This window comes from Melanostigma gelatinosum (assembly GCF_949748355.1).
Source record: "Melanostigma gelatinosum genome assembly, chromosome: 1".
NCBI classification, from domain to species: Eukaryota; Metazoa; Chordata; class Actinopteri; order Perciformes; family Zoarcidae; genus Melanostigma; species Melanostigma gelatinosum.
In genome coordinates, this window is record NC_136634.1 from 33,073,057 (window position 1) to 33,098,935 (window position 25,879).

Genomic DNA, 25,879 nt, shown 5'->3' on the forward strand with positions numbered 1-25,879 from the left:
GAGACAGATTTTGTTACTCCTAGGGGAGTCAGGCTGGTTGTTTCCCCTCGTTCTCAGTCTTTGAGCTATAAGTAAACCAACTTCTTGCAGTAACTTCATATTTATCGTAGGTGGTATCGATCTTCTCGTCTAACGTTTAGCAATAAAAGTAAATTTAAGTGTTTCCCAAGATGTCGCACTATTCCTTTAAAACTCAAAAATGTACATAGATGAGCATTCTTGAGCTTGACAATTGAAAAGCTTGAAAGAACCCAACCCCTAGATCTTACTAGCTCTCTCCAGAGCTTTCAACCGCATCACATGGCATTCATGAGAGGGCGGGGTTTTGTTGACCTGCAACCTCAGTGGCTGGTAACATTTTATCCGTAATATATTTCTTTTTTTTTCGCCTGATGATGATAGCGTGGCTGAAAGCTTTGACATCTCAAAGCTGAGGTAAATATTCTGCTGTATTAGTATTTACCATCTTCTCAACTGGCCCCTGAATATAGCACACATCTCCCTATCCCTGCCCCTTTCTTCCCTTGACCTCCCCCCCTCCCCACCCTCCAGCATTATTCTCTTCCCTCTCCTCGCCCTGCTCCCTCCCTTTCCTGCTGGCCTCTCAGCAATGGATGTGTGTCTGGGAGAGTGAGACAGAGAGAGAGTGTGTGTGTGAGGGGGAAGAGGAAAGCAGTCAGTAGAATGGATTGGTGCCCGCTCTCCATGCGTCCTTCTTCTTCTCTGTCTCATTTGTGTCCCTCTTCATCCTCCTCTGCCAGCGTTGCACCCAGGGCACCCTCAGTGCCATCCCTCGGGGAAAAGGAGAGTCGTCAGGCGGACAGGCAGCTGAAAACCCAACTCCAATGTCTGCCAGCGATCTGAAGAATGGAGGGGACGAACTAGAAGGTAACTGGAGGCACACACTCACACACACACACTGTTTGCCAGCTGACAATGTTGCTAAAAGGCCGACGCCCACTTCTTCTAAAGTCTCTCGATAGCTAAAGACAAAACAAAGCGGTGAATGGCTGCAGTGTGGCCTGTCTTTGAGAAAAATGAATGAACTGTTTCAAATACAAAAATCATTCAAGTAATAAGTTTAGAGTGAGGCATCAATTTGTGGACGGGCCCTTTAACATTTGCCAGACAGTGTCAACCACCCTTAGTGTGATGAAGGTTCCTCCCTGATCGGGCTGTCGAATCTTCAAGTATGTTTATGAAAAAACAAGGACTTTTTCTTTTAAGAGCTACACTACATCAGAGTCAGTTTGGTGTCCTCTGATGGCCCAAATGTTTATATATAACCTCAAAGTCCATTCAGTAATTGTTATGGAGCTGGCAATCATATCGCATGACAACTGTGCCTAGTTTCCACTGTAGATGGTCCGATTTCCATTCTTTTATGTACACTTTAAGGACTTGCTTAGAAAAAAATAGAATTCCATGACCACTGGGATTGAAGATCATGCCATATGATCAAAAGCTCCACGGCTACTATTTGAAGCTTGCTGGTTCCGAGGCCAAGAATGAACCTTGAATGCTCAAGTAATTTTTTGTACTTTTCTACCTGGAAAAAAATGTGAGTCAATGTTTTTTATTTCATTTATAAAAATTAAAAAAAATGAAAATTGCAAAATTTAAAGGGACAGTGTAGGATTTTGGAGAGACAGCTTAACAAAAGAATGGTCAAAATTGGTGCAGCAGATGTCAAAATAACCTTGTATCAGTCAAACTGTCGAAAACATGGATCCTAAACTTTCCATATTTGAACTCCGTAGTATCTTTTGTGTTCCTGTGACTAGTAAATTGAGATTAGCATGTAAAATCGGTGGAGTTTCTCTTTAAAGATACACAATATCTGCATTAAAAAAGCATTTTAAGCATAGGCCTATCAGAAGGAGGTCTGCCGTCAAACCAACTGTAATTCTCCACCATGTGCCATCATGACCTGAGGGTTTGTTGGTTTCTATATTTCCATGATTAGTCGACTAATCCGTAATTTTGTTCTGAGACAAGATTTCTTGAGGGCTAACCTCGACCATAGAAATTCTCAGTCGACTAACACAAAAGCACCACTTTAAAGTTGTGTTTACCAGACATGTGTTCATAAGTTCCTTGTAAATTAGTCATTCGGCATAAAAAATGCGTAAACAATGACTAATCGATTAAAAATTCTTCATCATCTGAGGCCAAAACAACCAATTAGTCGACTAGGAAGGGGCCGCCTGAGATTTCTTTCGTCTATTATACTTTTTTTTTTATACTTTTTTCATGCTGAATGACTTATTTCTAGAAAAAGTAGAAGGCACATCTCTGGTGGTGCTTTTGTGTGATTCTTTGTGGAGAAAATCAGTTTTACAGAATTTATCAACTAATTGAATGAGTGTTAGTCGACTACGAATTCAATTTGGTCAAGGACAGCCCCTGCTGGTTTCCATAGAAAACTGCCTTTATCACAGCACTATAGTGCGGTGATCAGTGAGTAACTGCTGTGTTTTCCTCTGTGCATCAGCCCCGGCTTACATAACTCATCACTTTCCTGAAAGTGAGCTCTGTGGTTTATTGTTGTGCAGAGTTGCTGATGATGCTGTTTCAGCTCTCAGACTTTAGTGTTGGGGAGGGACAGCTGGGTGTCCCATGACCTTGTCTGAGACAGAGACGGTCCCGTTTGTGGGAATTGAGATGTCCAAACAGCTACACACAAACTCATTGAGTGGCTGTGTACCATGCACTGTGATGCCATGCACTGTGATGCATGCTTAATCTATCAATTTTATCTTATCAACAAAGCTTTCAACATTAAAGTGACAGAGCAACTGCTTAATGTTGGTGACCTAGCACAGCGCATAACTCACTGATCAGTAAATTATTCAACTAAGACCAATGAGGATGTCATTCAAATGGCAGCATTGTCACGTTACTCTTGAGTGTGTCTGAGAAATGATAGCTTGCTACCAGACCAGCCGGCTGACAACAGAGACTTTTTCTGCCATTAAAAGGTCCTGTCCATTACGGTTAGTGGAGCACCGGTTCATAAAACGGTTCGGATCGTATCACGGATCAGAGTCACGGATCGGCTCAAAAATCACAAAAGAAAAAAGGGAGCAAATCTTTTAGAGATTCCTGATCATGTTGTTTTGCCGCTGATACTACTTGCAGATCATTGATGATCCATATTGTCAGATACAGATCCCTTTGTTTGATTATAGCAGCTGGCCTACAAGGCTTCAGGCTTTTTCGCCACCATCCCAAACATCATTTCAACCACTCTGAAATCAGTGTAAACCATCCCAAATTATTATGTTATTCTTTTACTTTGTTATAGTCATTTATAGTTTTTTTTCATAAAAAGTCAAATGATTTGGAAATAAAAGATTGCTTAAGATTAAAACACATCCATTCCTGAATAGTTTTATTGATGATTAAGAGCTAGTGTTAACAGGTTATAGTTCCCTCTCTAAGAGGGAATTTGTTTATGTTGCTGTGAAAACATCTCCTTCAAACAACTGGATTCATTCAAGTTTATCACCAACACTGCATATTATTAGACCACTTTACTAGCTTTTCTGTCAATTTCAACACGGATTGGTTATTTGCAATGTAACCTTAGCATAAATAATCATTAATACCGATGTCCTGATCACATATTTTACTGAACATTGGTGGATAACGATGTCATTAAAACTTTATTTCACACTGTGATGGTCAAGGTAATCTGTTTAATTATTCCGCGGTTCACATGTGTGCCGAAATTTGAGGGGTGATCCGTACGGATCCACTTTACGTTGCAGAGAAATGTTTGACTCAGACGATACATTCCCTAAACATCAACACTGCTGCTGCTTTAGCATTCGGGAGCTTTAACAAAACCAGGGTGTGCTTTTCTTGAGCTGGTGAATGGGAAACACGATGTTGACAGAGAACTGCCCAGCTGGGAGCAAACCTCAGCACACCACATTGGATTGTATGTCTCTTCTTGGAGGCAGAGCTGCTGTGGAGAAAGAAATAATGATATTCAATCCAATTCAAGCTTTTCTTTCATGGTGAAGGATGCAAAAGTCAAATTTTCCTTTTCCTCTTGACAATTTAGATCCAACATGCTTTGCCTCAGAAAATAGTTTGGCTGAGGTAAGCCACCCGGATCCTGAAGTATCTGGTCTCCACAATCAATTTAGATAATAGATGACATCATAACCTTCAGTCACATGTGAAATATCCCCTCCGCTCTCTTGCCCACTGACGTAATCTTTAATTTCATAATAGTGCATGCATCTTTAATGATATTAGCCAGATGGGCTTTGTTTCAGGTGCAGTTGCAGACCACCGCAATAAACCAACAGTGGCTTGTGTATCACAGTGTTTAAGTTTATTTTCATATACATTTACACATATACGAAATTTGTCCTCTGCATTTAACCCATCCCTAGCTAGTTCAGTGTCTTGCTCAGGGACACTTCGGCATAGGACACGTAGCAGCCAAGGATCGAACCGCCAACCGCCTTGTGGTTGCCGGACAACCCTCTCTACCCAGTGAGCCACGGCCGTCCCCAGTGCGAAGGGGTTCTCAGTATTAAGACCAAACCAGCTACTATGTGGTGCTGCTGCTGCAATACTTTTCTCAAGTGTCTTCTGCTTTCTAAGAAACCGAAAAGGGCAAATTTAGTGAAAGCTGTGATGATGCAACAGGCCAGTAACCGTACTGAATCAGAAACACTAGATAGCTCGAGCTAACTGGCAGACATCACCTAAACATCAAGGAAGGAAGTCAAAATACAACTAAGATTTTACGATTTATATTACAGCAACTTCTCTTTCACATTTTTCTATGAACACTATATTCATGATCATAGAAAGTACATGGTAGTGTAATGAATGTGAATGTAAAAGGATTGTATGCTAACTAACTGAAACCAACTAAATATAGCTGCTGATTGTTTTTTTTGTTTAGTAGTTTAATAGTTTCAGCTTCTTTTCCCTAATCCCTTGTCTTTGTTGCCAGTGGGCTTTATTGTAATTTTACATTTCCTGGAAAAATGTGATTCTCCACTGAACTTTCACGCCACTTTTGTAGAATCTGAACAATTCTGACCTTTGCGACTTCCAGTGGTAGGATAAAAAAAAAAAGATATCGGCAAACAAAAAACATATGCAATCACAAAATATTATATTTACATGAAATAAAATCTACACGTTGGGTCGTTAAAAGAGGACTCCACTGATAGCATTGCACTCCCACACAACTGTTTAATGAGACTAATGTTTGTAAAGGTGCTAAATTCTACATTCAGAGCATGTCTGTGATTGAGGTATTGCCTCCACATGGCTCTCAACATGGTGACGGCTAAGCCGGGGGCTAGCAGCTAACAGGGCACACGTAAACAACGGCAACAGCACTGACGGAGCTAACGGTGTCAAGCAACTTCACTGCCAACAGTTGACTTACAGATCTAGGTGTGTTATGATGGTAGCGGCTAATGTAGCCTGGGGCCGCCAGCCCCAAGCAGATTTGAGGAGAGGGCTACGGAGGTCTGGTAGGCTCACATGTTTCCAACTCCAGCGCCATTCAACAATCACGCAAGTGACATCACGCGAGGACATTTATCAAATTTTGCATAGCTTGCCCTGGAGCCACAAACGGCTTAATACAACTCGGTACAGCCCAAGACCTTTCAACAGACTTGGATGTGTAGAATGGCTGAGTTTCCTTTTAACACAACAAATTGCAGTTATGTCTTCAGAGGTGCTCTATCTCCAAGAAATGCATCTGAAATTAAATATACAATCTATTTCATTGGTTAGGGTTTTCTCCAGACCGAACATGTACCTTTTGCCGTCTATTTGAGAACACCTGGGTGGTGCAGTTACATATATTTTAGAACAATAAGGTTGTTCTTCCCCTGTGCTCTGTCTATCTTTCTGTCAGACGCGGTGCCGGTGGCTAAGGTGTGGCCGGAGGTGGAGAGGGCCGAGTGTTTGGCCCGCGGCGCAGCCCTGAAGTGGGCGTCGTGTGTTTTCTGCCGGCCTGAGCACCTGGAGCGACTGAGCCAATACAGGAAGAGAGAAAGTCAAAGGACTTCCTCCATACACACCAGACTCAAGGTGACATCACTGACACATGAACACATACTCATTATGAAACAATTGTCACGTCCAACTTGAAGGTACTGAGTGTAGATACAAAACGCCGAGTTCAGGAGCCAAAAAGAGATAGAATTTAATAAGATATCCCACAGAGGGAAAACACAGGAACAGACGTGTCAAGAAAACATGAGGCTCGAATGAAGGGCAAGGTACAGACACGCCTTAAATACACTTGAGGCAATTACACAGGTGAACCCACTTAAGGTGAGCCAAGTCCAATCAGTCCACAAAACCTAATTAAGGCGCACTCTGCCACCATCTGCTGGATGTCCTGGGGTCCTACGGCGCAGTCCTGACAGTACCCCCCACCCGACGGCCACCTCCAGGTGGGCCAGGCTGGAGAGGGTGTGCACGGTGAAAGGCACGGATGAGGGCAGGATCCAGGACGTGCCGTGAGGGCACCCATGAGCGTTCCTCTGGGCCGTAGCCCTCCCAGTCAATCAGGTACTGAAGGCCTCGCCCCCTCCGCCGGGAATCCAGCAGCCTCCGGACGGTGTAGACAGGGCCACCAGCGACGACCCGCGGAGGCGGCGGCAGTGGGGCAGGCCTGGACAAGGGCGAGGAGAAGAGAGGTTTCAGCAAAGAGACATGAAACACTGGTCTCACCCGGAGAGTCCTAGGAAGTCGGAGTTTGTAAGCCACCGGGTTGATCCTCCTCTCCACAGGAAACGGACCGATGAACCGGGGAGTGAATTTGGAGTCCGTGCGCAGAGGCAGGTTCTTGGTGGAGAGCCATACTCTCTGTCCAGGGCGGAACGTCGGGGCGCGCCGTCTCCTGCGATTGGCCTGGATCCGATGGGTTTCGGTGGCGCGTGTAAGCGCAGCACGGGCCTTCTTCCAGGCCTGGCGGCATCTGGCCACAGCAGCATCCGCAGAGGGGACCGCTGACTCGGACTGCTGAGAGGGAAAAAATGGCGGGACATATCCGTACTGAACCTCAAAAGGCGACATACCGGTGGAGGACCCACTCAGTTGGTTGTGGGCGATCTCAGCCCACACCAGCTTTCGACTCCAGGCACCCGGATTGGATGATACCATGCAGCGTAGGTATTTCTCCAGCTCCTGGTTCACGCGTTCCGTCTGTCCATTACTCTCCGGATGGTAGCCTGATGAAAGACTGACAGACGTTTCAAACAAGGACCAAAATGCACTCCAGTACTTGGACATGAATTGGGGCCCTCTATCAGAGACAATGTCACTAGGGATGCCATGGTGACGCACCACCTCTCGGACCACCAAATCAGCGGTTTCCTTCGCAGACGGCAGCTTAGGTAGTGGGACAAAGTGGCTTGCTTTGGAAAAACGGTCCACAATTACAAAAATCACTGTGTTACCGTCAGAAGGTGGTAGGCCAGTGATGAAGTCCATTGAGATGTGGGACCATGGCCGATAAGGAACCGGCAGGGGGTGGAGCAGGCCCGCCGGGGCTTGGTTTCCTGACTTCTGTGTAGCACAAACAGAACATGCGTGAACATACTCCTCAATGTCAGTTCTCATGCGTGGCCACCAAAAGCGGCGGCGGACTAGCTCCATCGTGCGGGCAGCCCCAGGATGGCCCGTCACTGGTGAGTCATGGCCCCATTGTAGAACTTCAGAGCGGGCGTTGAGCGGGACATACAGACGGCCCGGGGGTACTCCACTAGGACCTGGATCCTCCTCTTGCGCACGCAGGACGGCGTCCTCCAGGGCAAGCGTCACCTGTCCCACCACGCAGCTGGGGGGAATGATGCACTCAGGGACAGGGTCAGTAACGTTGGCGTCATACTGGCGCGATAAGGCATCAGCCTTGGCATTCTTGGTGCCGGGGCGAAACGTGATGATAAACCTGAATCTGGTGAAAAACAGGGCCCACCTGGCTTGTCGGGGGTTCAGGCGCTTGGCCTCACGGATGTACTGGAGGTTCTTATGATCCGTGATGACTGTGAATGGGTGGCGCGCACCTTCCAGCCAGTGTCTCCATTCTTCAAGTGCCCTTAGGATGGCCAACAGCTCCCTGTCACCGGCGTCATAGTTCCTCTCAGCGTCACTAAGCTTGCGAGAGAAAAAGGCACATGGGTGCGTCTTGTTGTCCATACCTGATTTCTGGGACAGCACCGCTCCAACACCAGACCTGGACGCATCCACCTCCAACACAAACGGAAGGGCAGGGTCAGGGTGCCTCAGCAGTGGGGCTGACGTGAACTGAGCCTTGAGATGCTCGAACGCCGCTTGCGCCTCCGGGGTCCATCTGAGTCTGGTTGGGGCTCCCCGGGTCACTGCTGTGATAGGTGCTACTATGGAGCTGAAGCCTCGAATGAAACGGCGATAAAAGTTAGCAAACCCCACAAAACGCTGTACCTGCTTGAGAGTGGCGGGAACCGGCCAGTCCAGTACAGCCTGCACCCTGGATTCGTCCATGATTACTCCATCGGGGGAGATGACATACCCCAAAAAGGAGGTGCGGGTAACGTGGAACTCACACTTCTCCAGTTTGACGAAGAGCTGGTTGTCCAGCAACCGCTGGAGGACCTGCCGGACGTGCTGGCGATGTTCTGTGAGGGACTTGGAAAAAATTAGCACATCATCGAGGTAAACGAACACACTGCGGTTGAGGAACTCCCTGAGCACTTCATTTACAAAGGCTTGGAACACAGCAGGAGCATTGGTCAGACCAAATGGCATTACCCGGTATTCATAATGTCCACTGGGGGTGCTAAAAGCAGTCTTCCACTCATCATCCTCTCTGATGCGGACCAGATGGTAAGCATTCCGCAGGTCTAGTTTAGTGAACACTGTAGCTCCTCCAAGAAGATCAAAAGCGGAAGACATGAGTGGCAACGGATATTTGTTCTTTACTGTGATGTTGTTCAGTGCTCGGTAATCTATGCATGGTCGTAGACCACCATCTTTCTTGGGTACAAAAAAGAATCCTGCTGACACTGGTGAAGTCGAAGGTGTAATAAGCCCGTTCTTAAGAGACTCGCTAATGTAGTCCTCCATGGCCTGAGTCTCGGGGCTGGAGAGAGGGTATAGTCGTCCCCGGGGGGGAATAGTGTTAGGCAACAGGTCAATGGCACAGTCAAAAGGTCTGTGAGGAGGAAGTGCTGTAGCTCTAGTCTTACTAAATACTTCAGCTAGGTCATGATACTCTGCAGGGACTGAAGGGAGCTCAGAGGATGAACAGGCAACAGAACACTTCATCACAGGTGTAACATGTTTGGCTGAGATACACTCTGGGCTCCATGATAACAATTCGCCAGTGGACCAGTTGAACTGGGGATTGTGTTTCTGAAGCCAGGGAAACCCTAGTACTACTCTATCATGTTGGGATTGGACTAAAGCCAAAGAAACAGTCTCTGTATGTGACCCAATCTGCAGTAGTAAGGGGTGTGTCATGAAGTCAATTTTACCGGAGCCTAGGGGTCGTCCGTCGAGCGCCTGGATTTTCACAGGATTGGGAAGGGCCTTGGTAGGTAGACCGAGGCGTGTGGCCAGAGCAGAGTCCATCAGGTTTTCCTCTGAGCCTGAATCGATCAGCACCGTGATAGGGATGTTCTCCGGGTTCTCTGGGGTCCAGGTGAGTCGAGCCCTCAGGCAGAGGCGCTTAACTGGGTTGGGGTACGGAGATTGGACAAAATTGCTCACTACGCTGTCCCCTCCTCCTAATGAGCATCCTCGTTTCCCTGCCGCTGGGGACATTGGTCCCGGTAATGTCCAGCTCCTCCACAGTAAAGGCAGCATCTCTCTCTGTGGCGTCGCTCTCGTTCTGCAGGTGTAATGCGGTACCTGCCTACCTCCATTGCCTCCGCTTGAGCGGGCTGAGCAGTGGGGCCCGACGCGCCCAGTGGTGAATGCGCTTGGGGAGGTGCCGAATTGGGAAGCCTGCGCTCACGCCTCCTTTCGCGTATGCGCTGATCGAGGCAGATAGAGGTGGTTATGAGCTCATCTACAGTGACCCCCCACTCCCGACTAGCCAAATCATCTTTGACCGCCTCAGACAGGCCATTGTAAAAAGTGGTCAAAAGTGCTTCATTGTTCCATTTGCACTCAGCTGCCAAGGTGCGGAATTCTATGGCATATTCAGACACAGGTCTAGCTCCTTGGCGGAGCGAGCTGATGCGGCGTGCTGCTTCTCTGCCACTCACTGGGTGGTTAAAAACCTGGCGTAGTGTCTTGGAGAACTCTACTGCATTAGCACAAAGTGGGGAATTTGCCTCCCATAGGGCAGTAGCCCATACTAGAGCTCTACTGGTTAGCAGCGAAATCATAAAAGCGACCTTAGCTTTCTCTGAGGGGAACTGATCAGGCTGCATGACAAAACACAGGTCACACTGTGTCAAAAATCCCTGACAGGTCTCTGGAGTGCCGTCATACCGCTCTGGTTTCTGTAGGAACGTCTTGGCAGCCGGGGGGTTCGGCTGGTGCATTTGCTGGGTTATCCAGGCTTGGATCTGCTGGATCGAGGTTCCCTGGGATTCCACAGCGCCGAGCACCTGGGCTAGGCTGACGTCTCCTCCTTCGGCGCCTGTTACACTCATGTTGTTGATTCGAGCCTACTGTCACGTCCAACTTGAAGGTACTGAGTGTAGATACAAAACGCCGAGTTCAGGAGCCAAAAAGAGATAGAATTTAATAAGATATCCCACAGAGGGAAAACACAGGAACAGACGTGTCAAGAAAACATGAGGCTCGAATGAAGGGCAAGGTACAGACACGCCTTAAATACACTTGAGGCAATTACACAGGTGAACCCACTTAAGGTGAGCCAAGTCCAATCAGTCCACAAAACCTAATTAAGGCGCACTCTGCCACCATCTGCTGGATGTCCTGGGGTCCTACGGCGCAGTCCTGACAACAATGTGACCTCAGTTTATTAAATGATCTCGTAAATTGTTGCAGCTGTGCACGTTAGAAGAAATGATTGTAGTTATAGTAACCACTGTGCTGCTGCTTTCCTTCCAGTCCATGGTCCAGTCGTACCTGGAGGGGGTGGGCTGGGGTCTGCAGCAGCTCCGGGAGGCCAGGGTCGAGCTGAGGGAGGTGTCGCACACTTTGAAGAAAGCAGGGCTGGAGTCCAGTCGGAATGCAGAGGGGGTGAAGTCCCTGGAGAGGCTGAGAGAAGTGTTTGTCAGCCACCGTCAGCTCCTCGCTGCTGTCAGCAACCTGCCGCGCCTTTACTCTGGTGAGATGCTGCACAGTCATCCATCCACATGAATTCAGTGAATGCTTTCAACATAGAACCATAGACTGTATGTAAGAAGTGGACGTAGTCACTGTGACGTCACGTAATGGTTTGCAGACTGCATATTTTGAAGGCTTGAGTTCAGCATTTTGGCCGTCACCAGAAGTGACACGAGAGGGTGGAGCTAAGTACAACCGAACACTCAAGACATTTTTAGGCGACCAAAATGTAACGATTAACTTTCATGAGGTGAAAAGACACTGTGAAAGGGTAAAAGTTGTAAGACAAAAACAGACAATTCCCAGACTAGACAATGGCGTGGTAACGACCTGTCAATCACAAGGTAGCCCCGCCCTAAAGCTTACTCTGCTTTATGGTCTACTTGACTCTAAATGGACCATCATTTACTAAATGAACATTCTACTGTGATCCATATTGTACATGGAGTAGATAGAATAGTGGTAATATATTACAAATCAGCCCTACAATAAATGCCACTTTTGTGAATCGTGTGTTGTTTAATGGTAAAATATTAAATACATGTGAATTATTCTTGCTGGAACGTTAAACAACTTCAGTCTTTAACATTCCAAAGTAGCAGCAAGAGGTTATTGTAAGTTGTTGACAGTTTGAGAAATGTAAGTGTGCCCGCCGTCCTCCCCTTCCTTGCCCTTTTGCAGTGCGTAGCATGGTGTTGGAGACGGAGCGTCTGGTGGAGTCCCGACGGCTCCTAGAGGCCCACGCCCGTCTGATGGATCTGGAGCACTGGCAGGACGACATCCTCTGGCAGCTCCATGGGGCTGCTGGGATGGCAGGAAGCGCGCTCAGCGCAGAGGACCAGGAGCTAGTGGCCAAATACTTCTCTGGTGTCGGGCAGCTGGTGGACGCCCTGGGTAAGGCCACAGTTTACACAGTGACATCAGTTTCATTAATCTGACTTATTCAAAAGCAAAAATACTGTATATGGCAACTATGTTTTTGTAGTTTAGTGCCCTATATTTCTGTATAGATATAGAAATGTATATGTATCATAATCTTTCTACAGAATTTCTTTGGACTAAGGCGCTGTTTATTCTTTGGTTTAGACTTTCCCTTTTTCAAATCTGAATTTTGCTCATTTTAGACAATAATTTATTACAGCCTAGTTCATATACGGCCGTTTGTGATAAGATGCTATTCAATGTATAGGACAAGTTTGTCTACTTTGGATAAATATATACAAATTAAGTATTCTTTTATTTCTTTAAATTAAGGTTTCAAATAAAGTGTCTGTTTCTCAGATATTGGATTAATACTGGTACTAGAATACTATACCTGGTCCTACTGAGGACAAAACAGAGAGAATATCCGCTGAAAAGATGTTGTTGCTTAGTCATTGTGAAGATTTGCTAATGTACATTGCATATAACAGTTCATTGGTTTCTCAGCTTTGAGAGAACGTTAAACCTCATGCAAGAACATTTTGGTATTTTTATTCTGACGGTGGCTCGTATGAGTGAGCCACGTCAAACGGATAAGATGTGTAAATGACCAGCCTAAACATGCAAACAAACCACAAGGCCATCGAATACTGCAACAAGAGGGGCTTAAATAATATAAGATGTTCATAATGATATTGTAGTGTTATACAATTCAAATGAATGGTGATATTGTTCGGCTATATGAATTATTTAGAATTATATTGGCCTATAATTTGATTACCAGAATGAAACTGAATAATATAAACCTAACTATGAAGTGTAATTGATATAGGGTTATCAAACTCAAAATTGCTTCCAAGTAATGAAATATACAACCCATTAGTGAAAGAGTTTGGCTTGGATCAAAGCAGACTGATTGTTCGTGACTCCTACGACAGGTCTGGACCAAACTGTGTCGGACTCATACAAGCCACTTAAGAACCAATCAGTTCGTAGGAGTGCTTCTTGCACGAGGCCCATTGTTCCTTGATGCTTCTCTGATGTTGCTTTTATCTAAACATGGCTACATAATATATTATAATGTAGATGATTGTTCAGTCTTGTCATTCAAATCTAAATCATGAGATCAAATTCAGACAGATCACCTGCAAAGATATGGGGAGCTCAGCTAGCTTAGGGAACAGTTAAAGCAAATTTTCTTTTGTCTTTCTTTCTTTTTGGCCACTTGGGGGCAGCGGAACAAGCTCAGAACACACCACTGACATAGTTTCACCTTTATTAAGTTGTTAGCAAACATGTTGGCAAAAAGGTTTGCTGTTTGCACACCCAGTGGACTCGTAGTGACATCAGCATGGCCGTTCTCCAGCCCCAGCTACAGTAGTTGCTCACATCGTCTGTCTGCTGATTAGTTCTGGCCAGCTAACCTAAAGTCAGAACTTTTTACGAGACAAAAAACATTATTTTGCTAAAGAGCGAACCTCAATTGTAGCTGCAGTTAGCAGCTGTTGGAATCCAAAACAATGAGCTAAAAATCTCTACAGAGTTGAGAGGAGCTGCATTTGGGTGATAAGTATCTGTGGGTTTGTAAATTGTAACAAGCAATTGGTCGCAGCACTCTGCACCTCTGAATTTTTGTAACAGACGTGACTGTCACAAATAGCACTGTTAACACTATTAAATTCTCCGTGCCAGGCTGCGTTGTCTCAGTCATGCCCCCTGTCACTGCAGGTAAGGAGCTGTGGGCGGTGGTGAGTAGCGCTCTGGCTCTGGCCCGACAGAACCCCACGCCGTTCGTATCAGCAGTGAGGATCGTGGAGCGGGAGGAGGCCCTGGACCGAGCTCTACTGGAGGAGCGAGGGGGGCCCAGAGGCACCAGCAGGCCCCTGCCCCCAGGACGACCTCGCTGCTGGAGAGCATGCTTCTTCCAGGTCGTGTACCAGCTGATCCAAACTTTTTATTTTTTTTTTTACCAAGTTCTCTTTTTTTACATGTCTAATTGTATGTTACCTTTCTTTTGTCAGGTACTAGAGGAGGCGGTCTCAGCACGGTTTCGCAGCGTTTCCTACCTGCACACGCGCGGCCCGGGTCTAGCAGGCCACCTCTCTGCTCTCCAGCACGGCATCATGGCTGATCTGGCCACCGTGCGCCACCTGCTGGAGCACTGCGTCCCGCCGCGCTACCGGCTGACGGGGGCCTACCTGAAGGCCAGCCACCGCTGCTTACACGCTCACCTGGCACAGGTCAGTGATGAGAGAGTCTCAGAACAGTAACGGGGACTATTTTTGTTGTCACCCAAGATCATAGTTTACATGTATTATAATAGGAACCATAAGACTTAAACATGGTCTTTAATGGATTGTCCCAAATCTATTCTTAATTAATATATTCGTTTTCTCTACGGCAATCACCAACTGGAGTTTTTCGGTTTATCCTCATTTTCATCAACTATTTTTAAAACTGGTGCCCACCTCATGATACACATTGATACTTGTGGCCTAGGTTAGCAGCTGGGACCTGGAGAGTGGTGAAATCTTTGCTGTGCTCAACTGGGTGCTACACATCTACAACAGGTGAGATTCATGACCTGCACAGACTCTATTTCATTATTTGTCTTTCCCTCTGTGTGTGGGTTTATTGCGGTTTGTGTAATGTTTTGCAAAATATAAATCAGAATCAGCTTTATTGGCCATTTATGCGTACGCATACACGGAATTTGACTCAGATTTTCACATTGCTCTCAACGTACAAACATACAATATACAAATAAACAAGAAAAATATGAAGACATTAAAGACAACTAAGTAGAACAGAGGTAAGCATAAACATTTAACCACTATGTACAATATAAATATATATACAAAATTATATACATGAACATGAAGAACAATGGATTTGAGATATTAGTGCAGAATGGTGGTAATAGTGCAAATGGAGGTGCAGTATGACTGATTAATTGTTCATCAGAGTGACAGTCAGTGGAAAGAAGCTCTTCCTGTGTCTGGTGGTTTTGGCGTACAGAGCTCTGTAGCGCCTACCAGAGGGGAGGAGTTGGAACAGCTTGTGTCCAGGGTGTGAAGGGTCTGCAGTGATCTTTCCTGCCCGTTTCCTGACTGTGGAGGAGAACAAGTCCAGGATGGAGGGCAGGCTGGAACCAATGATTCTCTCTGCAGACCTGACAATCCGTTGCAGTCTGTTTCTGTATGGTGGCCGATCCAAACCACACAGTTATGGAAGAACAGAGAACAGACTGGATGATGGTGGAGTAAAACAGAATCAGCAGCTCCTGAGGCAGGTTGAACTTCCGGAGCTTAACTTTAATACCTCATACTTGGTAGTTCACTGCTACTTGATAGCCATCTTTGGCGTTCCCCTTATACCAGCCAGTCTCACTGAGAAAGATTGTGATGCTGTGGCCTTTGCCTCGCTCATAGGCCGTAGACATATTCTGTTACAGTGGAAAAGCCCGAATCCACCTTCGACTACCTCCCGGCTAAATGATTTAAAAATATATATATGGAGAAAACATTTTTTTTTCAAGCTCAGATTGTGATGATGATGTTTTGGCAGCCCAGACATGATGGGTCATCCAGCGCTGGTGACCGAGATGGAGAAAGTGGAACTAGGGCCTCTCATCTCCACCGACGGACTGGAGCAGCTGCAGAACAAATACGTGCAGAGTGTTCGGGTGAGTCCACCGTCTGGAAGTACGTACGACTACACATTTTGTGTTGGACCGCCACGATATCACATTTTCCAACAATTTGATGGATATTATCTGTTTACAAAAATGGTGATATTGAAATTGAAAGTTGCTCGGAACCATGTTAAAGTGCTAGGACATGTAGTGGAACTACCTGTGTTATACTGATTCAGTGTGTTCATGTTGTTGCTGTTCTAGAAGAGTGTATCAGAGTGGATGCACAAAGCCCTACAAGTGGAGTTGCAAGACTGGCAGAGAGACCAGGAACCAGATACAGACCATGAAGGTTTCTACCAGACCAGCTTGCCCACTATCATCACACAGGTAAACACACACACACACCAACCATACATTTCTTTAATAAAACCCGGAACCTCGTCAATCTCTTTTGACATCTAGTAGGAAGAATGCATCTGATCTCTTCCTTCATAAGTCTGATTCATCTCACATGCAGCTGGACCATTGGACATTCTTATCCTGGTTCTAGAGCTGCTGGACCAGCTTTTTACCCTCCCAGATAAACTGGAGGGTTGTGGAATGCAACTCAATTGTGCAAAGTATCTCAACATCCAGACAAGGTGTGAAGAGTGTCCAGTTTGGTGATGGTGATGATATTGTCACAGTTCCAACGCCTCCTGGAAACAACCTGGAAACCTGATAATCCAAAAACAATGTTTATATTGGCTGAGTACTAGGCTATCAGAGCTCCCCAAAACAGATCACACTGCCACATGAATTTATAAGTTATGTTCAGGATCATATTAACCCTCAAATGGTAGTATTGGTTAGTATGGTCATGTTGTGGAAATGCTGTGAACAAGTCATGTGCAGGTTGGATGACATTACATAACACTGCTTTCTTCCCAACTTGTTTTAAATGGTGTTGGGAACTAAAGGAGCGTGTTTGGGTTATCAGCATTTAAGAAACTGAATTCTTGACATCAATAGAATTATTGATGTATGTAACAATTATTAATGATTATTAATAACAACGGGGCACCACCCTGCGAACAGGGACCAATAACCAAACGATAAAACTAAGTCTCATAATTAGTAGTCACTCATAATGTCAATAGTCTGCGTATGACTATACATTCAGTGACAGTGAAGGTTTTAAGTTCGAGCACAGGCTACTACATACAGTCTTATCAAATACATATGCACAAGTAATCACAGACGACTGCTCCTTAAAGTATAACAGAGTTTATTAAATCAAAATAATAAATGATCAAATCAATTAATATTGCAACCAACAAACGTTATCATACAATTTTATATGCCTAAACTAAAGAATGAATAAAATGGATGAGGGTGTATGTCTGTGTGTGTGTGTGTGTGTGTGTGTGTGTGTGTGTGTGTGTGTGTGTGTGTGTGTGTGTGTGTGTGGGGGTCTGTGGGTGAAAAGGAAGGGGAGTCTTACAGCTACCGCTAAAGACTACAAAGATGGCGGCGTCGAGTGACGCGGGCCAAAAGGGGAGGGGCCTTAAGATACTACAGCTAAACTACCACCAGATGGCGGAGTCGAGTGACTCGGACAGAATGGCGGTGAGACTGCTGTATGTAATCACGTGTGCCTGGGCAGCACGTGATGTGAGGCGATCGTTTGAACGGGGTTTCCCCAGGGGCAGAGATAAGAAAGAGAGCAAAGGTGGGGGTCATGAATCAAACTTCTGCGTGCGGTCCGCGTTGTAGTGAGAATGGGGAAGTTGGCCGTATCGTACACAACGTGCCGTTGTCGGTAGAACTGCCAGCAGTTATGTACGATAGCCGAGATTCCACACTTCACTCACAGAGCTGATTTAATGAGGAGAGAATACTACACGAAGTGTAATAAAACAAATGAAAATAAATCAAATAAATCCCAAGCAAACAGTCATAGCAGTTCATACACAATGCAACGGAACTTCTCTGCTCCGTAAGGAGTTGCGCAATATCTCAATATCATGCGACAGTAACTTAAACACACAAAAACACGGGAATATCAACATATAAATGAATGACCTAAATTAAACTTACGTTAATTTAAGCTAAGCTATGCCCAGATGCCAAGAATCTTACTTGTCGATGCTTCGTTGCAACGTTGAAGTGTTCGTGGCAAAGTGGTCCTTTTTCCTCGGCAAGAAGGGGGAGCAGGGGGAGCTTGCTTGCAACGCGGCTTTGCCGGCGCTGTGTTGTCGTGGCGTGGCTCGCTCTGGAGCGAAACGCAGACGTGCTCTATCCTCGCTGCAGGGAGGACAGTTTAACTTAGGCTCCCGGTAATCATCGGTCAGGAGAGGATTAGACGTCTTCCTGCCGGAGTGTGCACCAAAAAGAAAAAGAAGCAAAAAGCGGAGAACGGATCGCTGATGCGGATTCGTCTGGCGGGCTGAGTGGGCCTTTACTCAGCGTGGAACACGGCTGTTTCGTACAGCGAAATGGCTTGTCAGGGTTTGAGGGGCCGTTGCTTCCTCGTGGCCTCCGTCGTGCTGGAGGGGGGAGGAGAGGCCGATGTGTCTTCATGTGTCCAGGACGAAGGTCCGGGCGAAGAGAGCGTTGTGTGTGCTCCCTGTTCGACGGAGGTCGAAGGGAAAAAGCAAGGAGGTGTGATCTGCAGGCACTTTTGTTGGACAGTGGTTGAACCACAGGGGTCCTGGGGTCTCTTGGCCTTCGGCCAATGAGATTGCAGCGGTGCATTCAGGTGACCATGGTTTTTTTTGGGGGGGGGGGGATTTACACCCTAGTGTGACATTCCTTTGCTCTCATCAAACTACAAATCAGGATGAAACCTTTGCTTGACACAGTGAAGGCCTGATTCTCTTTGTTCACAGCACATGTTGAAGCCATTTGGTCAGACCCCAACAATGGTTTAATAATGTCAAAATTGGTTAGCAAGTTCGGTTCCGTGGCTAAAGGTGACACGCAGGCTAGCTTGTTTTGCCTGCAACGTTTGTAAGGTTTGTGATTAACGGTGGCTTGGAGCAATGGTTACAAATGTGTGTCGAGAGAATTGGATAGTACTGAATTGAAAACCGGGGTCAAAAAAATCAATGGGAGCCCAAAACACCGGCTAGCGGTACTTTCTAAAACTTTGCTAACATTGCATTGTTGAAGTAAAATGGACCATTGCATGACATGCAATGTCTCGTAAAAGACTCTATTTAATATTACTCGTTAAGGGGCTGATGAATGTATGTATGTATGAGTGATGAACTGATAAAGAGTCTGTGGCAGTTAATAATCCTAGCGAACTCATCTCTAACTTTGAATAAATTTGTCAAAATTTCTAATCATTTAAGAGATGATTTCATGGAGAAGTTATAGCCACAGACTGCACGTCGTTTAAATCAGACTTCCACAGAGAATAACTCCTTGTCTGTCATACCAGCTAGCTCATCACTGGAAATGTCCTGGAAAGGATCTCTAGAAAAGAGTGGGAACCCCTATTGACCTTTTGGCTGTAATACAACATGACCTCCAGTTCGCACTTAAAATGCTTTGTCGACGTCTTTGGCCTCTAGCTCTGGGTCGTGACCTGAAGAGTGAACTTTGTCTTCTTCTGTTTTGAAACCTACTCTCAGCAATTGATCTACCGTTCAGCATCATAGCATCACGTTACCCGCAGCAGCAGCATCATATTATATCATGTGTTTGGTGGATCTGCTTAATGGAACCATGGCAGATGCTGGAGGAGAACGCCCGGGTGGCTCGGATGATCGGAGAGTCCCTGCGAGATCAGACGATACAGATGGGCCTGTATGAAATGGAGAACCTCCTAAACAGGTGTGGTTTGGTGCAGGTTGCCTGTCAGCCTTTTTTCCCCAGTATACAACAGCAAGGGGAAAGCCTTTACTTTCACTTGGAGTGGTTGCTTTTCGTTCTTGATGATTACATTACATGTACAGGCACAGTACAGTCATTTAGCAGATGCTTTTATCCAAAGCGACTTACAATTCAGATTCTATCATTCATATACCGTAGGCACAGCCACGGGGATCGAACAGCCGATCCTCTGAAGGACGGCCCTGCTTTCCGCTTAGCCACAGTTGCCTTCTTTGACTTTCTGACTTTTAGTTAAAACTCAATTCCTAACGGCTGGCTCAGTAACTGTTATCTATCTGACTCACAAATCTCACTAATCGGAACTCCGTAACGAACACCCACAGAACACAAGAAAGATTGGATTTTTGTTCAGTCCACGCAGGTTTATTTGCATCACACAGAGTACAAGTAAACCGAGTTGTCCCTGAATCAACTAACTTCACAATAGCAATGTACATCACTTCATACCTTCATTCTGCTCTAGGTTTGGGTAACTTCGATTAATCAGAGTCTATTTCCCCACTCGCCTTCCTCTGATTTAGCGTCAGTGGCAGCAGGTCACCGTGACCGGCTCGTGTTTCCCATCCGTTAGAAAACCTGCATTACTTCAACATCTGCTTCACCTCCCCCATCTATCTTTACCCAGGCTCCTAGGCCTCTATGCTTACCCACCTACTCTCAAGGGAACAACGAAGTGTCTGGGACAGAGAGTCAGTTGACAAGCAAATCCACCTGAGATGAGCTTGGTTAAGTTGTGCATGTTTATGTGCGGCAAAACCTAGGCTCCCTGGCCCTTCTTAATCCCTTGGCCATCATAAATTACAGCCCTCTGCATGCTTTTTTCCTGATTTCCCTTATACCCGTTATCAGTGGACGCTTCACTAATTGTAGTCTGACAGTCCCCTTTCTTTCACCCCCTGACAGCGCATCCTGTTTCCCATTCACACAATTGTGAAGTAGTGTTTTCAAAGATTGAACTTTGCTTTACCTGCATATCAAAAGGTTACATGGTTGAGGCGGCCAAAATAGCACAGACACCCACACACCCTTTCATTCACCTCCATTCCTTCACATCACAGGTTTCGAGAAGCTCTGGTGGAATTTGGGAAAGAGCATCGCAGGGATCTGAGCAACAACAAAAACAAGTTCTACTTCCACTATCTGCTGGCATCCATCAGCAACTGCATCATCCTCAAGTGAGACAATGGCAGCTTTCAAAGCTTCATTTTGGACACACATAATGGATTACTAGATTGACTTTGTTTCCATGCTCTGGGAGAGGTACTTCATACTGTAAATAAGGATCCGTTTCTTGAGGTCCGCAAAAAAGGTCGAGGTCATGTCCATTTATCGTACAATAAGTCGATAACTATCAATGATTGAGGTCATGTCCATATATTGTACGTAGATTATGTAAAAATAATGGAGGCCTGTCTGTGTAGTAGTCCTCCCAGCACATTACAAGAATTGACAAAATACAACAACAAACAGGCCTGAATCAAATCCACGTTGTCCTTCGTTTTCGATACAGAAAGTCCACAGAGAGTCTGCAGAAGCAGCAGTCGTCCCGCTCGGCGGGACAGTTCTCTCGGACTCCTCCAAACCCCCTGGCAGCGCTGGACCGGGCGGTGAGACGGGCGTGTTGCCTGGTGATGGATCAGCTCCTGCTGGACCTCCAGCCCTTCCTCCCGGGCCTGCTGACCCGATCCTGGCTGGTCCAGGGAGACCCCACCCCCAAACTCTGCCGCGTCCTCGAGCGCCACCTGGAGATGCACGGCCGCGTTCGACCACCCTGCAGACAGGTCACCGCTTGGCTCTGAATCTGTCTGCACTGTGTAGATGCTATTTCAGTTGCACAGACGTTTCTCAGCAGTAGAGCTGTTTTTGACAATATATTATCCAAAGGTTCTTCTGTGGTTGCAGCTGAAGAACCTTCTTGTTACCCCAAATAGTTTCTCCATGTGTGTTAATGTACATTATGTGGTATAAGATAATTTATTTCTTGAATACCTCAAAAAAACAAATATGCCCACTGTCGTCCAAATGTATGAATATTTATCAAACCAGGAATTCATCGTATGGCTACGTAAATTATGAACTCAAAACTTTTGCCCATTTATGCTTTTGGCTCAGTGTCAGCTGAAATCATTTTAGAAGGCAAACCAATAGCTCTTGAATTTTCTACCTTGTGATTGACAGGTTGTTGCCAGAGCCGTACACGGTGTTTCTACCACGGTGCCACTCCTTTGCGTCCAAATATGATCACTTCCGTTCACTGGTTGCAAAAAATCCAAGATGGCGACGAGCAAAATTACGAACTAGAGGCTTGAAAACCGAAGTGCACAAACCAATGCGTGAAAGTCACGACGACTATGTCGACCTCTTATCTATGATCCAAGGATATATATATTTCCAAAATACTTATTGCAGCATAATGTTTTGTAGCCCGACATCTTAACTGGAGCTGCTTCACTCTGCTTACAAGAGACATGTCCTTGCCATTGCTCTGAACCTTGTGCCATGTGTGCTCAACATGCAGCGTCTGCAGGAGGAGGCCCAGTGGCTGACGGTGGTGGAGTACGTCAGGGCTCTGATGCAGAAGAGGCTGGTGTGTCGCAGCGCCGAGGAGAGGAGGCAGCTCGCCCAGCAGATGGTTCAGGACGACCAGCAGTTCAGAGAAATCCTCCACGGCCTGGTGAGGAGGAGCCGCCGCTTTCTGTCACGATTCAAAAACAGTTTGCATTATCACGGTGTTAGACAGCTTTTATAGAAGTAATGAATACTACAGTGGTTGAGGGAAGCCTAACTGATTCAATGGAAAAATGCTTAGATTACACTTTAACATGTGCTACTGTAGAATCAGTGTTAAAGAAGTCGACGTAAAAAATTCTATAGAGACTATAGCTTTAAAGCCTTAAGTTCAGCAGTTTGGCCGTCGCCCATCTTGTTTTTTTAAAACCAGAAGTGGTTTGAGAGGGAGTGGAGCAAAGTACAACCGAACGCTGACATTTTAGACGACCAAAAATGTGACATTAACTTTCAGGCAGTAAAAACACACTGTGAAAGGGTTAAAGTTCTAAGATGATAACATGGACGACTGCCAGACCAGACAACGCCGTGGTAGCGACCTGTCAATCACAAGGTAGCTCTGCCCATAAAGTATACCCGCAGTGTGCCACACACCCTGTGTTCCCCCCTTCCTAACCCTAGATCCAGTGTACCGCTGAAGTCTTAGGATTTCATGGGTGCAAGTCAAGGCAGCTAGGGTGCACACGTATTTGCACACACATCACCAAGGCTGATGGCTGTAATAAATAAGTCCATTCATACAAAGTTTACCCAACGCAACAACGATGCCCTGCAAAAGAATCCACACAGCACCCTCTGCTTCTTCTCGTTACTGTGCTGGTACCCAAGAAGAGGAGACACGGTGTCCTGCTTTAATCTAGGTTCCTGCTAAAGGCACTGGATTGAATTTGAAGCTTCGCGCAACCTCTGACTGACTTTGTCATTCAAGGCAGAACATGGCTCTCGCACTCATTCATATTTGTGAATAAATGTTTAGCAATTTGAATAATGAATACTTCTGGACATTATTACGCTTTTAAAAGACAATTTTATTGACAATTGCAAGAGACAAATATTTCTTTTACGATTTTAGATACTCCCCGACAAGTTCCTGTTGAGGCTTTCTCCCCGAGACAGGTTGCTGCTTGGGCCCATATAAATCAAACTCATTACGTACCTGTCTGCAGGAGGGTGAAGGCTCAGTACCTGAAGTGAATCCTTTGTCCTTACTACCCGTCCTCGCTGACTTCATCCGACTGAAAGACCCCGGTATGCTCACTCTGGAAGTTTCTGGACTCGCAGCCAAGTACCCCGACATCAGGTAATCTGACCTCACCTGCTTTTCAGTCCTCCATGCTAATAGTAAAAATTATTTAATATTAATGGTGTTCAGTCAAAAGGGTTATTTTGAAAAGCCAACATTATCATTTAAAAACATGAAACATTTTGTAATATTGTGCTCTTTATGACCATGTTTTTTTAATTTCCCCTCAGTGAAGAGCATGTGTCTGTCCTGCTGGATATCCGTGGGGATGTCTCCAGGGACATGAGAGGGGCTGTGCTGGACTTGCTGGAGCAGAGCGCCCCCCCTCTGCCTGCGGGATACCGGCCCATCTTCACCGACATCCTGGTCCCCCCCCCCACCATGGCCTTCTGTCTGCCCACCACCAAGTGTGCGTGATGGCGACTGAAACTGCAGCTTACACGCATCAATCATACTGGGAGCTGCCCAGTGTCACCGTCTTCTTTTGTGTCCCAGTGAAGTGTGTCCCAGTTGCTGCCGTGCAAGGTTAGCATCCATGAGCCACTATAGCTCGATTAGGTTGCAAGGTAAAACGATATCTTTGTCACAACTTGTTCTCATGTGTCTCAACGACCATTGACAGTACTTTCTACTGAGCAAATGCTTTGAATGCCGTCAGCAAAAATTCCTTTTTCACCTTCGCTGTGTTTGGGCGACAGCAGACATTTTAGAGGCCGATACATTAAAACTTCGGCTCACAAAACCAAATGGTAAATGGACTGTACTTGTATCGCGCTTTTCTAGTCTTTCTGACCACTTAAAGCGCTTTCACACTACTTGTCATCATTCACCCATTCATACACTGATGGCAGGGGCTAAGTGACACCTGCCTATCAGATTCTATCACATTCATACACCATAGGCACAGCTACGGGAGCAATTTTTGCAAATCCATCTGCATGGCTATATGTTGCTGCTGAAACGTTTTTCTGACTCGGGTCCACCAACACGTTAAGTTACATCCATCACGTAACACAATAGCACCTATTGGAGATATTTAATTAGGAACTTGTGACACCTTTCTGACTCCTGACCAATAAAAAAACCACTGACAGACATAGTGCAAAATCCTCCTGCAGCCTGTGAGATATTCAGGGTCTGCTTTTAGGTCTTCTCTCTGAATGTATTCAACTGTGAAGCCTGACGGCTCCAGCAGAAGAAGGCTGGTTTTCAGTGAGGGCTCCTGGACTGTACACCATCCCACCTGAAAAACGTAGGCTGCTAATTCATTACTTTAATTACCTTTCAAATCTATTATTCATGAACTTGTTTTTTTTATTTTCTCCAATTTTAACTTGTATTGCTGTTCATATTGGGTATTTTGAATCAGATTTTTCTAAGTATTTATTGTATTTATGTGTTATTGTTCTGCTGTTATCTTTTGTTCTGGTTCAATGCCAGCCTCGAAAGCACATTGTAAACACATCTTTAAATAAATCCTTTGTCAAGCAAACTTAATGTTTGACCTATTGCTTGGATTAGTTAATTTTTACGAATAGTGCCCAGTACATATTGTGATGACCCCTCCCTTCCACCAGGGGTCTGTGTCCTGTTTCCTCTCAGTTTGTCTTTCAGGATGTTGATCGGCCACTGATGGGCAACACCTGAGCCTGGTTTGGTCCCAACTATAAAGGCTTCCCCTCTTCTTCGGCTGGGGGCCTCCCCGCTCCTCTCCGACTCTTCTTTGGCTGGGCCTCCCCGTGCCTCTCCTCCCTGCCTCGTGTTTGGAGGACTTGGCTGCTGCTTTGTTTTGATTATTTGTTTAGTTCAGTTATTGGTTCATTAAATAAATGTGTACGGTATTTATTACTTTTAACTAGTGATGGCGAGATGAAGCCTCATGAGGCATCGAACCACTTCAGCCAATTGGTTCGAGAAAGGGTTAATTTCTCGAAGCTTCATGTGCACACGATACCACCTACTGGCCAAGTGTATAATCACAGGCAGCTGTATCTGAACCACATAATGTGATGCATTGAATTTTTGTGTCTGTTATGGCTGTTGGGAATGACTATGAATTACAAAAATGTATGACCAAATCATTTCTGTACATAAATGATCACATATGTGCATAATAAAATATTTTTTGAATGTATTCTGTGTGTAAATTTTCCCAAAATGGTAGTATCATATGATATGGCAGGTTGTGTAATGATGTTATTATGTCACTTTAGGAAAATGGCATGGGCTTAAGCAGGCAGAGGACAGTGAAAGTGCTTGTGGAACTAGGAAGAGGGGACTGAATATGCTTGTGGAACTTGGACAGTGATGTACAGGACAGGGAACATTTTATTCATTTTTATTCA

The 25,879-nt window shown here is 45.6% G+C and overlaps 1 protein-coding gene across 1 annotated transcript; it reads left to right on the forward strand.

Annotated features, from left to right (window-relative positions):
- The first annotated feature begins 675 nt into the window (after nt 1-675).
- Nucleotides 676-25,395, forward strand: LOC306793599 (exocyst complex component 3-like protein). Its single transcript, XM_079291265.1, has 16 exons — nt 676-888; nt 5,906-6,081; nt 11,065-11,284; nt 11,965-12,177; nt 13,933-14,132; nt 14,226-14,444; nt 14,704-14,774; nt 15,772-15,889; nt 16,103-16,228; nt 19,563-19,663; nt 20,782-20,898; nt 21,234-21,504; nt 22,242-22,397; nt 23,458-23,591; nt 23,765-24,059; nt 24,682-25,395. Exons 1-15 carry the CDS (start codon nt 846-848, stop codon nt 23,949-23,951), a joined length of 2,352 nt encoding a protein of 783 aa, XP_079147391.1. The 5' UTR covers nt 676-845; the 3' UTR covers nt 23,952-24,059; nt 24,682-25,395.
- Nucleotides 25,396-25,879: the final 484 nt, after the last annotated feature.

Excerpts from the sequence above, each read along its gene's own strand:
- LOC306793599 (XM_079291265.1), top strand. The coding sequence starts at position 846 with ATGTCTGCCAGCGATCTGAAGAATGGAGGGGACGAACTAGAAG. Across the intron at positions 11,285-11,964 it reads CCTGCCGCGCCTTTACTCTG|TGCGTAGCATGGTGTTGGAG; the intron begins GTGAGATGCTGC and ends GCCCTTTTGCAG. Across the intron at positions 12,178-13,932 it reads GCAGCTGGTGGACGCCCTGG|GTAAGGAGCTGTGGGCGGTG; the intron begins GTAAGGCCACAG and ends CTGTCACTGCAG.